Raw genomic sequence first — 14945 nt, 5'->3', positions numbered from 1 at the left:
AGGAGTACATTGAAAACTAGAATTGTGATTTTCCTCTCACAGAACGAAAAGAATGTTCATTGAAGATGATAACTTTTACACCTATAATTGTGCCCAAAACATGAAACTGTTTTTTGAGAGAGCTGTATGATCTTTTTCTAAAACAAAATTAAAGATTTGTGTGTTTTTTTTTAATTTCACGCAAAGCTACACGAGTGCTATCCGCCCTAGCGTCCCTAATTTAGCAATGTAAGATTAAAGAGAAAGCAGCTTATCATCAGTGATGACGAGAAAACCCACTTGTAGATAAAATTATATATGTAAAAATGGTTGGTATGGATAAAGAAAGCACTATGTAGAGAAGCGAACAACGTTTCGACCTCTTTCGGTTATCGAAGGTCGAAACGTTGTTCGCTCCTCTATATAGTGCTTTCTCTACCCATACCAGCCGTTTTTACATATATAAAACTAATCATCGGCACCCACCATCAACTCTTGGGCAGAATTAAAGGAAGTAGAGGATAAAGATTGTATATATATGTATGTTCATTAAAAATTACTGTTCATTTTCAGACGGTCAACTTTTAGTTTTACAACAACATAGAAACATCCACGTAAAGCTGCGTAAATCAATAATAATAATAAGTGTTAACTTGAGATATTAATATATTTGATACAAGTTAAGAAAATTATCTGCTTTAGTTTAAGGTTTTTTTGTTGCTTATCAAAGTTCTTAATTGTTTTAAACAACAGATACCCAGATCAAGTAGAATCTTGCATATCTATTTATTCTTAAATTACCTAGTTAGCAGAATAGATAAGTAGATTATGTACTAGCGTTGAATTGATTAAGTTAATACTTAACTTTAGTTACACATACGTGTATTTGTACTATATATATATTGTATAAACTACCTATTTTTATACCTCAGTAGTTAAATAATAAGAGTTCTGAAAACTGTTAACCCAATATAATTAGTACGATCTTGTTTTCACAGCGAAACTCGCATAAACTAACCCTAAGAGACAAGGTATTTCTTGCAGGTTAAGTAGCTGTTGTAATCAATCATGTAAGAGACTCTTGTATACTGGTGGCAGTCAGTTACAGACAGAAAGGATGAAACAAGTCTGTGATTTGCGTAATAGAAACTTTAATGGTAGAAAGGTATTTTAAGTTGAAGTTTGTTAATTTAAACTTAAACATAAAGCTACAAGAGGGGTTATCTATGCTCTGCCCACCACGGGTATCGAAACCCGGGTTTTAGCGTTATGAGTCCATAGACATGTCTCTGAGCCACTGGGGGCTATGGTTGAAGTAAAATTGAATTTACCTTGTATCTCTAGGTAAAAAGCAATCGTTCGCAAATGGTCATTGTGGTTAAACTTCTCTTACAACAGCTTAACTGAGGTTAAGAGTGTCCTTGTAATATTTTAGTTGCTTCGAAATACGTGGGAAATAATGCCCAAAAACGATTAGAATCCTTTGTTTCCCTTTCAAACCGATTTAGAATATAAAAGAGAAATAATAGTACCTTGTTGAATTTTTCCAGTCAATGTCCCTTGGCATTTCTGCTTTCTCTTTCTTGCTAACTAACGTCACATTCAACATTTAATATATACAACATCTGAAACATTTTATTATAAAATACAATAATATGTTTTATTTAGGGGAAAACAACACGGATGTTATTCACCTGCAAATAGCTAAAATTTGCTTTGATTTTTTACATATTGTGGTAATAGTTGGCTTTCACCATTTTTGAAGCTTTGAACACTAGATATGATTGCCAAAAATGTAATTTCAGTATGACTTATAAAAATTAATGCTATCATGAGTTAACTAAATACCTACTTGAGTACTGAAACTAATATTCAAAATCAATGATGCAACCATACTCAGAAGATAAATTCTACATAGCTCTTAAGGAAAAACGTTTTTATGTTTATTCATTAGACGACAAACTGGGTAACGTGCTCAGGTAATTCATTTCAAGATATTCAACTGAAATACGGATTTATAAAAATTTTAACAAAGAAATATAAAAACAGTGGCAAGAAAAAGGGGTATTAGAGACATTGTAAAGAAATAATAAATATAGAGAAAAACATACTTAAAAGACTCTAAGATAAAAAGAAATAAATAGAAGACTATGGTAGAGGACCTAAGTACAAATTAATGTATCATGTTTAACCAGTTTTATAGTGAAAATTGCTACATTCAACAAAACTGAAACCGCAGTTGAAAATAATTGTAGGTTAAAGTCTTGAGTTATTGAAGATCATTTGTAGTCAGGAGTAGGATTCTTTGATGATGTTACTTTTAACTTTAGTAAGAGCTTAGCAACCTACAATTCAATAATGTTTTAAACGCATCAAGTTCCAAATAATTTGTAATAGCCAATTAGCTGTTAGATAAAATCTGACGAATAAGACAGCAGAGAGTATTTGGTATACAACCTCCGCGTAACAAATAATAACTAAGAGAATTACTATGAGACTTTTGAAACATCAGAACAAATTAACAGCCTAAATAACATGCCTAATGACGGAATTCAAGTTATTAATGTTACAATTCTCTCCTGACAGAAACTATGATTACAACTTTCCTTTTAGATTAAGAGCTTGCATTAATTATTTATTAATCAAAATTCATTTGTCCTATAAATATGTTAATATTCTGCTTTTCGACATTGCACTTCTTCTCAATGAAATGTCACAATTCTCCAGTTTATGATGTCATGCGCCAAACCTCTGTTCACTTCTTTTTTATGTGTCATCTATTCTGTTTTATAAAGTAATGAAACTGATTAACAAGTTCACTTGAACGAAGTCTAACTTCAAAGTTATGCGATAACCTGAAATTTTTATAATTTTTAATTTTAAAAGTCGTCTCTATTGTTGTACTTTACTGGGAAAAACAACAACAGAGTTTTTATATATAGGTAATTTTTCTCCAGCAATTTTAAAATTACAATCTGTACCAAAATGATCAATGAACGAGAAACTAGGTAGGTTATCAAGTCACAGATACTATAGGTTATCTGAACTTGGATTAGGCAGGATGTGGCTGCACTTTTTTGTTCAAAACTAATTTCATCATAGAATAGATTATAAACTTTGAAGTAGTATAATTGTGTGTTATTATTCTGTTAATAGAGGTTTAACTGCCTAAGAATTGACAGCTGTCTTTGTGAATGTAATCACCATTTTATTTTCCTTGTTATTTTCCTTCGACATTAAAATAGCGTGATGAAACATATTTGAGAAAGAGTAAAAAAAAATCAGTCTTGAGGGATGTGATTAAATTATTTCTTTAGTACTTAAAAATAAGTCCTTCATCAAAGCTAACTGAATTAAACATCATATATGGAGCTTCTGAACTTTATTGGCTTATAAATAATAATAAAATAAGTAAAAATTTATGTATATTCCTTTTTAACGCTACTTCATGTAAGATTTTAAAAGGATTTTTTCTTTTGTATGTGTGTATTTAATGTTTTAATAAGACGTTTCTGACTTGTACACAAACATGATGTAGTAGTAAGTTCGAGGGCTCATAATGCTCAAAATCGAGTTTTGATATCCGTGGTGAGCAACACATCGATAATCTATTTGGTGGTTTCTCTCTTAATTACAAATAAACACATATGAGTATTTAGCAACTCCTCCATCCCTGGTTCAGTGGAAAGTCTGAGTTCTTATCCCAATAAAAATTTGGTTTCGGTACCCACACTAAACCATAGCATAGATAACCTACTATGTAGCGTTGTGCTCACTAACAAATAAAAATACTTTTCATTTTACTGAAAGTACATAGCATCTGTCTTATGAGCATTATTCTAATTCTATTTTTTTTTTCGTCAAACAAGATACTACAAATGTAGTCTCACTTTATTAAACATTTATGATGGCATTTCCCGCAGCTATGTTATGTTAGCAAGGTTTAGTCGAAATAAATTGTTTGTCTTAAAGAACCTATAAGATTACATTTTATATTCCTTTGATCCATTGAGCAAGATGTTTAAGAAAGGTGGTATTTATTCCAGTAATTCCGGTATTTCTTTACTGATGAGCAACGTGTCAAGATGGGTAGTTTCTTATTTTAAAAAATACATTATTTCATTTTTTGTACGTTTGTTATACTAGGAAAAGTACTGAAGTTAAACAGACTTTTGATTTAAACTATCCATGATATTGTCTTTCTGAACTTTTGTTCCATCTAAAGTCTTGCCAAGATGAAAATATTTTTTCTTTAAACCTCCATCGTGTAATTGTTTTTGTTTTAGTCATTCAAAATGGACTATTAGTTTTGAAATTTTTGAGAAATACATTATTTTCAGTAACCTTTGTTAAATCAAGTTCTGGAACTCAAACTAGACTGTTTATTGTATTACAATATTTACGAAGTGGTCTGGGAGCTACTTTTCTGAAATTAGTCCTCGAACTTTTAATTGATCAAAAATGGAGTTAAAACTTGATCATTTGTTGTTCTAAAATCTTAATGAAGAAGGCATTGCCTTAATTATCCGGGTACTAAAATTTGTATTATATAGATTTTTAACTTTTGTGTAATCAAACATAAAATTCAATTTACAGCTGCTTTAAAATCTTTATGAGATGAGTTAGGCGTAATTTCTTTTATTCCACTGGTTTTAAAACTTAAAGCATGATAACTGAATTTCGTTACATACTTGATTTTCGTGCCTTTTTTCAATATCTCCATGATCTATTCCTAACTGGAAACTTTTATTACTTTCTACATAGTTATGAAAATTAAAACTTCATATCACGGCTATGATTTTTATGGACAAAAGAACAGTTATTACTTTTAGGATTGACATGTAAAAAGATTCATACTTAATATTTATTAAAAATAGACGAGGTAATGTCTTCAATTTTTGCTTGTTATTCTTCCTCACATTGAACTTCATACTTCATAGACGGTTAATTTGTGCCGAAATCAAATATTTAAAACAAATGTTTACTGGATAATAATTTTGCTTTATAGAACCTGTGCGATTGTGTGAGTTCCGAAAAATAAGCGGAAGAATTGTAAAGACGGTTGATGTCGTATTTGAAAATATCACAACACCAGATGAATGTCGCAAAAAGTGTTTGAGTGTACCTTATCGATGTCACTCATTTGATTTGAGTGACCCAACAAATCGAGTCTGCAGACTCAGTCATCATTCGTCTGTTTCACTGAGTCATATCAAAGATCCTTACCTTGAGTCGCCTGGGTCGATTACATATGAACTAACCGCTTGTTATAAAGGTAAGCAGAAAATCTGTAAACATTATAGTGACAAACTCGTTGGAAAATAAAAAATTGACACAATAAAATGTACAATGATTCAAATGATAAATGTGTAATTTTAAGATACTAATCGTATTATTGATAATGTAAATACTGTAAAAATATTTAATTTGTAAGCGTTAGTAGTTTGTTTACTGCAATTTTAAAACCTGTTGTTCTTCCGATTAACTTGTATCAAAACTATTTACTAAAAATAAAATTATTTCTTTAACTAAACTATTTTGGTCTAGTCTTTTGAGCAGCATACACTTTGAACCATGTTTATACTCTCCTTAGTTACCATTTGTAACTGTAACTAAACTTTTCGTTCTACGTACACATATACCAACAGTCATGCTTTTAAAAGCTAGTTAATATATATCTAAGTTTTATAAATCAACCTCTAAAAATGAATAGCGAGTTAGTTGAAATGTTTGTTTCAAGTTTATTAACAAGTGAACTAAGATCGCAAATGAGTATCTTGCTTTATCGCTCATTTACATATGATTCAGCGGTAAGCTTACGGATTTACAGCTCTAAAAATCGGGGTTTATTTCCCCCAATGAACAAAGCACAGATAGCCTGTTATGTAGCTTTGAACTGTAAGCAAACAAACAGACAGACTTTATTGTACACTTTGTTTCTAAGTATTCTTATCTCAAAAAAGATATAAAATGTTAAGGTAGGTAGAGATAATCTTTATAAGTTAAGCATAAGGAAAGAAAAATTAATTTCAGATCCTTGAATTTGTAAGTTAACAGTGATTCAACATTTCTAGTTATGAGAATGGACATTAAGGATGCATATTTATCTAATATATCTCACTTTTAACTCTACATTTATAATATGCCTTTGGGTGCAACTGTGGAATGCAAGATGAACATATTTATTGATATGAATAGGAAATTAGTAAAATGACACATTAATCTTTTAAGCCCTAGTCGGTAGCGTATAAAGAGAAATCAACATTTTAATCTCATCTAACGACTTACTCTTCTGTTACTGGGAGCAAGATTATGTATAAACTTTGAACTACGAGCTCAGTAAACCACATTTTACGTTATAGTTTATATTACTGAAATAACGTCGACACTTCTACCTTTTCTCTGTTATTGTTTTTCTCTTTTTTTTTAAGTTTGTGGTTTGGGTTGAATTTTGTGCAAAGCTACACGAGAGATATATGCGTTAGCCAACCCTAATTAAGAAGTGTAAGACTAGGAGGAAAGCAGCTAGTCATCACCATCCACCACCAACTCTTGTGCTATTCTTTTACCAACGAATAGTGGGATTGACCGTCACGTTATAATGCCCCCACGGCTAAAAGGGCGATCATGTTTGGTGTGATGGGGATTCGAACCCGCGACCCTCAGATTACGAGTCGAGTGCCTTAATCACTTGGCCATGCCGGGCCTTAAGTTTATGTATTACACGATTTACTTTGCCAAACCTGAATTTTATTTTATAAACAGATGCACCTAATAAATGATATAGATATCTGATGCAATGATTACTATAAAATTCGTGACTTTCTGCTGCTGATGAAATTCTTCAAACGTATATTTTGCGAAGCAAGTACCTGTGATCGTCTACAGTGATAGTTAACATATTATGTAGCTTCCTTCAGTTTCGAGTGGATGATTTAGTCACATGATGAAGCTCTGATAAAAATACGCATCTAAAATACTGTGATTGAACTTATATTGTGTGTCATATATCCTTTTCAGACTTCAGATAATATGGTCAAGAAACATAATAATATTTTTTGTATATTATTGGTGATACCTTGTGTTAGGGCGAATTGCTTTTAGAACATTATAGTTAGGGGATTTAATTTTCAGTCCAAATACTAATTTATGTTTTTATTTTTTGTAGTTTCAATATATTGTGAAGCCAAGGAAATGATAACAAGGATCAAAACAAATAAACTCTTCAATGGAAAACTCTATGCCAAAACTAGGCCTAATTCCTGTGTCCAGGATGTGGTGAACAAAGTGGAATTCGAGATTCGCATGGCTTACAATGATTTAGACTGTGATGTCAAGCAAGAGGTGAAGTCACTGCTAATTATCTTTATATAAGAGGGTAATAAATTTTGAAGGTCTATTGATGGTGTTTCACTTGCACGGCGAAAATAAGAAAGATACTTTTGTTAGTTAAACAAATTATAACCAAATTTCGAATCTGATGTGTTTCATTACTGCCACTTATTATTTCATGCGTGCGGTACAAAATTGAAGACGTCTGTAAATCCAGAATATTTTTTAAAACAAAAAGTTAAAAAGCTAAATTGAACAAATGCTCCTCGACACATGTTGTTTTCTTAATTTCAGAGTTAACGATAGTTTTTATAGAGAGATAGTCTTGTGTCGCTTAAAGTAAACGAGATAAAATTATCTTAAATTTTGTACTATGCATTAAGGCCAAAACAAGAAATGGGAATTTCAGAGTGGGTAAAAAAAAAATGAAACATCAACATCAAATAAAAATTGATCTAAAACTAATTTTTCATTACATCCGGTTTGATTTTATTATTTTCAGTAAAAGAGCTGTAAAATAGTGATTTGTATCCGAAAAAAGTATGTATGTTCGTGCGGTATTTTGTTTTTGTTGTTACTTTCAGTGATTACTGAAATATAACAACACTAATCACGAGAAACATCTCCAAGTTTTCAATTTCTTTGGTTTTATCGAAATTATAGTCAAGAACTCGAGTGAGAAATATAAACAAGAACACGATTTTGTTGAGAATACAAGCGTTTTACTTCTAAAATTCCTTAAACTGATCCAAAACTAAATTTAAAAATACCATTTTCCCGAATGTGTAGTTACTACTAAAACTAAGTACATTAGTTTCTAATAAGATCTACAAAGATCTAGAGAAAAAATATGCACTGTCATTTCTGATTGTTTAAATAATATTTTGAGGGACATCATTCTTATAAACCAATTTAATAACTATATTAACTCTCATTTTTGATTAGCACATAAATCGAATTAAATTAACATTCATTTTGTTTATTTTAAAGTATAGGCCTTAATTTGGTTTTTAATATAGATTCAATGTAACATTTTTTATGTTCTTCTAACAATAGTTGAAACTTAGTTAACATTTTTTGTCAGCACATAGATAAATCAGTAAGGGGGTAGTAGCGCTAAAGATTGAGGGTTGTTTTACAAACAAAAATGTGGATCTCTTTTTCTAGACAAATAATTTCAGTAGATTTAGATGTAAGTCAAGTGTGTATAAAATAAAATCCAAGAAGATCGTGGACATTTAATTTTTGTAGAGTAATGAAGTGGTCTTTCGATCGTTCCAATGTGGCTACGTTCCTGGTTTTAGTTACAACTTTTTCGTTAAGAAAGTGGATAAACAAGATAACTTATTATTTTATCTGATACATATGACACATATCACTTAGCTTACTTTAACCATGCGATATACTGAACATAAGCCAGTTTACTCTTTCTTTCATCTAATACACATAGCATTATAACATTAGTTATAACCAGTTATATATTTAAAAACGGCTGGTATGGGTAGAGAAAGCACTAATAGAGGAACGAACAACGTTTCGACCTTCGATAACCGAAAGAGGTCGAAACGTTGTTCGCTTCTCTACATAGTGCTTTCTCTATCCATACCAGCCATTTTTACATATATACTTTTCTCTTCAAGTGTTTTCTCGTCATCACGGATAGTTATAACAAGGCTTGCCAACAGGTGGAGGCAGGAAAAGAAGCACCTGTCCAGGAACACGGGCGAATGAAACCTTGTTATACCGTAAAGCCGCAAAGCGCCTTTCAGGTTACATCTTCATTTAATCATAAAAGCATAGTTTTGGCTTTTCTTTGCATGTAGACATTTAATGCATTAATAATGATTTATATAATAATTTGTGTAATAATTAATATTTATTTGTTACTTTGTAGATTTAATAGATATTTGTTGTTACTTTATTAATGTTTTTACGCTTATGTATAACTACAAACGGCTGCTATTATGATTTTGTCTTATTTATGAGCTCATTGCTGTCCTAAATTAGGATCTTCTTTCAAAACGTTCATAAAAACGTTAAAATAGAGAGGAAATGGGGGCCCAACAAGGATATTTGCCCTGGGGCCCATAATGGCTCTTGAAGCTCTTGGTTATAACTTACTTTATACATGCAACGTACTTGACCTATACCAGTTTATTCTTTATGTATATCTAATACATATGACAGATATCACTTACTTTTCTTTTTAACCCATCCTGTTATTCCGTTCGAAGCCGAACAAAACCCTTATGGCGGTGGGTACTGGTAACTGGCTACATATCCTCTGATCATTAGTTAAAATATGGCCCCTAATCCTCTTAATCACACCGAAAATACAGATTAATAATTCTTCGGAACTCATGAGTTAAAAATTTCTTTCCTAATGTAGTTCGTATTTTATTTATTTTCTACCGTAATTGTTTCGAGATATAGAAACCAGTTTGAATTTGTAGCATTTCTAGTGCTTTTTACAATTTAGGGTTTTAATTGTATATCAACTTTACCTTATACGTGTTAGGTTACTGCTCTTGATGCATATCCGTGTGAGTTTTAATTGTTAAGGCAGAAACAAGAACGTGGGAATGTCGCGTTGGAGCGCGTGTTCTGCTCTGATTATTTCGTTATTTTTTTGTGTGTTTTTCAATGGTCATATATTCAATTTACACTAGATGAGTATTTTAGTGCACAGAACTACTTAACCTGCCTTTGTTAACATTCCTATATTTGGTAAACTCTCAAGAGGTGTAGAAAAAGATAACTTACCAGAAGAAGTCTTTCTTTCAACGTCAGACCTTAAAAATATAAAAGAAAGAAAAACTCTCAAAGGAAAACAAAACGTGCAAAACTTTCAACTAAACCTAACTTTTGAGGTCTAACACAGAACAGCACTCACCGTTCACAACAAAACGAATTTAAGTGATTATAAAGCACAATCATTGTCCTTAATCAATATATTGTACCATTACTATATAGTGCAACACTAGAATTCGCATTTGTATGTTAGGAACCAATAAAGCCTTGCACAATACTTAACTTTTATAAAGCTGATTAAAATTAGTTCCTGTTTCAAAATTTTAAAAACTTTTCCGCATCGAATAGTTCATGTTTCAACAGATGAATATCATTATCTTAGCTCCAAAAACAAACGTCCTACGTGATGTTTTGAATGATTCTAGTATTTTGGTTCCAGGTATTTGGTCAGTTTTCTAACGACATAGTTATTCAACATCATGATATGATTGTTACCAATCAAGATCTGGGACTTTCTGTTCACTGTCACTACGACCTCACCAACAAAAGCGTCACGAACGGTAAACATTTGGCTGTTAGCGGGTAAGTACAATCTTTGCGTATGTCTCATTTTTCCAAGCACATCCTTCCACATTATATGCGGCTAAGTGTCAAATATCTTATAGCTCATTATGCGAAACTTTAAAGTTTGAATATCAAAAAAGCTAATTTAGAAGTGCAGCAACTAATATAAAAAGATTGCAATATTACAATAGAACAAATGATAGCGCCACCTATTTTATCATTATTATTATCACTACGCTATTCTAAGAGTAACAACAATCAACACGCATAGCATTGTTCTCGTATGAATCAAATTACTCATAACCACAAACAATTAACCAATCCAAGTCCTAAAAACTATGAATTTAGACCCAATTCTGGGAGAATTATGTGTTTTACTTAATTCACTACAATGTTAAAGTAAAAACTAAAACACAATTTTCAAAATTATTTTATAAATAACGAATTTCTTGTTAAAACATCGATGACCATTTTTTAAATTTAAATGCTAATATCAGCAGTCCATAAATATTTAAATTAATAACACCCACGAATCTCTACATTTTTTTTATTTATTCTAATGCTGTTGACGTTGGTGCTGTGTTTAATATCTCCTGGGGTGTATGCCCAACACTTATGTGTGTTATTGAACTACGTTTTATATCAGCTTTTCAGAAAATAAATTTGCATGTAATATCTACGTAAAATATATTTTGTACTGTAAAGTACGTGAAACACATGTTTTTAAACCAATTTACTGAATTGTGAAAAAACTAGTGTTAATAACTCTCTACATTTTGTTCAGAAAAGGAGCAAGTAATAACAAACACAAACAACTATGCCTAAAATAATATAAACGGATTTAAGAACGACCATTTAATATTTTTGTTGATTTTAAATTCTAATTAACCTGTGATATTATAATAATTATTAAATCATGATTCGGTTCCAAGCCACCGATGTACAAAACTTTGTGTAGCTTTGCAATATTATATCTAACTGCTACTGTTAGATTAATAAAAAATATTTAAATTTACAACCCCAGTAAATAAAATCAACTGAACGTCAATGTGTTTCGTATGGTTTTTTTCCCTCTGAGGAATCGAACGACGGATTTTAATTGTAAGTTTTCAAACCTGCCGTTTAACGACGAAGAATGCGTTAAAGAACATAAAAATGTTTACATTTACCACCTTGATGAAGGAAATCAATTAAAAGTGTTTGTTTTTTATGGCAAAACTTAACAATGAGTTACCTGCGCTCTTTCCGTAAACTTACCACTGAACATGAAAGCTAATAAAAATAACTATATCTAGTAACACAGTAAAGGAAAATAAAATAAATAGTTTCACAGTTTATAAAATATATATGTTTTAAAATTTGCCCTGTTATTTAAATTTGTGAAACTAAGTTATAACTTGAAGGGTAGTTAAGTCAGGTCATTTTATTGAAAATAAATTATCCTATTAATACCATAATTCAAATTTAAAGTTAAAATAATTCAATAAACTAAAGAAGAAGAGTACTTTGACATGTCAGAGGTTTTGCATAATAGTCTATTTGTTTGCTTAGTTTTAAACCGAATATTTTTCGAATTATAGTCAAAATGGTCAAATTTAGTTTATGCTCGGCATGGCCACGTGGGTTAAGGTGTCCGACTCGTAATCTGAGAGGCGCAGGTTCGAATTCCGGTCGCACCAAACATGCTCGTCCTTTCAGCTGTGGGGGGGTTATAATGCGACAGTCAATTCCCCTATTTGTTGGTTAAAGAGTAGCCCAAGAATTGGCTGCCTTTCCTTCAGTCTTACACTGCTAAATTATGGACGGCTAGCGCAGACAGCCTTTGTGTAGCTTTATGCGAAATTCAAAACAAACAAACAAATTTAGTTTGTGTTTCTTAAGAATAGTACGAATATTATATAAAACCTTTTTATAGAACTTGACATTCCTCCTTTTTACATGGTTTATTACATCAGACATCTGGAACCTTCATTATTTTAGGCTCGAGTAATCATATGGCATCTTTTATTGTTTTACTGTTTCCAAGTGCAGTAAAAGAGTCAAATAATCATTTCTACTAAATGTATGAAAGTAGTTAATGATGTTCACGAATAATAATTAAAAAATTAAAATAAGTGGAACGGTGAGAAAATTTGTTTGTTTTCATTCTGAAAGTACCCAAATTGTGTGAGATATTTTCATAGATCGTGTACGTTTATTTGAATTTCGTGCAAAGCTACACGAGTGATATTCATCCTCAACTTACCAGTGTAAAATTCTAAGGAAAGCAGCTATTCATCACCACATATCGCCAACTCTTAGGCTACTCTTTTATCATCGAATAGTGGGATTGACAGTATATTATTATTTCCCCATGGCTGAAAGGGACAAGCCTGATTGATGTGAGGGGAATTCGAACCCGCGACCCTCTGCTTAAAAGTTGAGCGCTTTAACCACCTATCATGCTGGGCCAGCTATGCGTTTAATAGTTTATAATAGATATGAACGACCTTATAACACCAAAATAATGTTTTTATTTAATGAAGCGTTCAACGTTTCGCTTTACAGCTTCTACAGTAACGTTGACTAAAACACAAACCGATACTGTATCTTTTTATGTATATGATTATTATCTCGCATGTTATCATTTAATGTTCCTAGCTAACTCAGATCACTAAAAATTATTTTCTGTTGATATCGCCACACAGGCTATGGTGTTTGCATTTTTACTACAATTAATTCAACTGGAAAAGTGTAGAAACATAATGTACTACTTGTAATTTGAACTTTCGCTCTAAAAAGGTATTTCTTATTGGTAAGTTGTATTTAAGAAAAAATCTTTGTTAGGAGTGAAATCCTTCTTTAACATATTGCACTTAGCAAAGAGGTGGAACTTCAGTAGTATACCCTTTACTCATCATCGTCAGGATCGTAGTGAAGTTAACCTTTTTCTCAATGTCAGTTTACAGTTGTTGAAATGGATTCATCATGTGTTTGAACTATCTCGTGAAAGAACGTGTTTAAAAAAAAAAATATTGTTTTATTGGATCAATGGAAATTAATCCAGAGATGATAACATATTTTTTATCGGATTATTACACTCGTGAAAAGCTGTTTGTTATTTGTAACCTACATATTTATTACTGTCAGGTTTCACTTGAAACCTGGCCCGGCACTTGACTCGTAATTTGATGGTTGCGGTCTCAAATCCCTGTCACACTAAACATGCTCGCCCTTTCAGCCGTGAAAAAGTTAGAATGTGATGGTCAATCCTTCTATTTGTTGGTAAAAGAGTCGCCCAAAAGTTGACGGTGGGTGCTGATAACTAGTTGCCTTCCCTTTGGTCATACACTGCAAAATTAGGGACGCCTAGCACAGATAATCCCAGTGTAGCTTTGCGCGAAATTCAAAAACAAACAAACAAATACTTCAAACCAATAAACATCCTCTCGTTGACAAATTGCACTCGAGGAAAGAGATCTTCTCAGTAAGTGATTGTGATTTCACTTAAATTTTTTCTGCTTATTTTTTGCTTTGTTTTAATTTGTTTATTATTTTTCTGTGTAAACTATACCACTTAAAATCTAGTTATTACATTTGAAATAAACGCTAGAATGTTATAAAACTACGAATTTCTGTTAATTTCTAATTTGTCACTGTTTCGATAGTATCATATACAATGATTTTTCTCCATACATATTACAGGGAAGTGAACACTTCCGATACTCAAACAGTCACAGTGGGTTCTCCTAACGTCACAATGAGGATTACCGATAGATTAGGGTCCGATTTATTCTCAGCCGAGGTTGGGGATCCAATAGGTCTTCGCTTCGAGATTAAAGATCGTAACAGTGAGTACGACACCTAATTATTATTAAAGTTGTTGTTTTGAATTAAGCACAAAGCTACACAATGGGCTAACTGTGCTCTGCTCACCACGGGTATCGAACCCGGTTTTTAGCGTTGTAAGTCCGCAGACATACCGCTGAGCCACTGATGGGGGTTACTATTAAAGCCACTGGTTTTATAGGATTTTTTTCAGAATGTTTCAGTGACGAATTAATACATAAATAAGGAGATTAATCTTTAAGAATTTGAAATATTTAATAATTGTCATGTTTAATAAAGACAAAAACTCCATCTTTAAAATAATTTTGTTTTCATTTCAAAATGATACATTACGATAGATGTATGATTCACATTCAAAGGGATTAAATGAGATATCGTTTGTTCAAATACTTTAAAATACAATATTCATATTATGTGCTTTTCTCAATATAAGTTTAATTGTATCGACGTGTTTCTCAGCGCATAAGAAAACCTAAACATTACTGTTTGCT

At 31.6% G+C, this 14945-nt stretch overlaps 1 protein-coding gene across 1 annotated transcript in view; it reads left to right on the top strand.

Moving 5' to 3' along the window:
- LOC143244812 (uncharacterized) overlaps positions 1-14945 on the top strand; it is a 41369-nt gene that overhangs the window by 11962 nt on the left and 14462 nt on the right. The window contains exons 4-7 of the mRNA XM_076490164.1: positions 4988-5254; positions 7148-7323; positions 10502-10644; positions 14311-14456. Coding sequence (XP_076346279.1) covers positions 4988-5254; positions 7148-7323; positions 10502-10644; positions 14311-14456 — 732 coding nt within the window. The remainder of the gene's footprint in view (positions 1-4987; positions 5255-7147; positions 7324-10501; positions 10645-14310; positions 14457-14945) is intronic.

Source organism: Tachypleus tridentatus, chromosome 2, assembly GCF_004210375.1.
Source record: "Tachypleus tridentatus isolate NWPU-2018 chromosome 2, ASM421037v1, whole genome shotgun sequence".
NCBI classification, from domain to species: Eukaryota; Metazoa; Arthropoda; class Merostomata; order Xiphosura; family Limulidae; genus Tachypleus; species Tachypleus tridentatus.
This window is presented reverse-complemented; position numbering and strand designations above follow the sequence as displayed.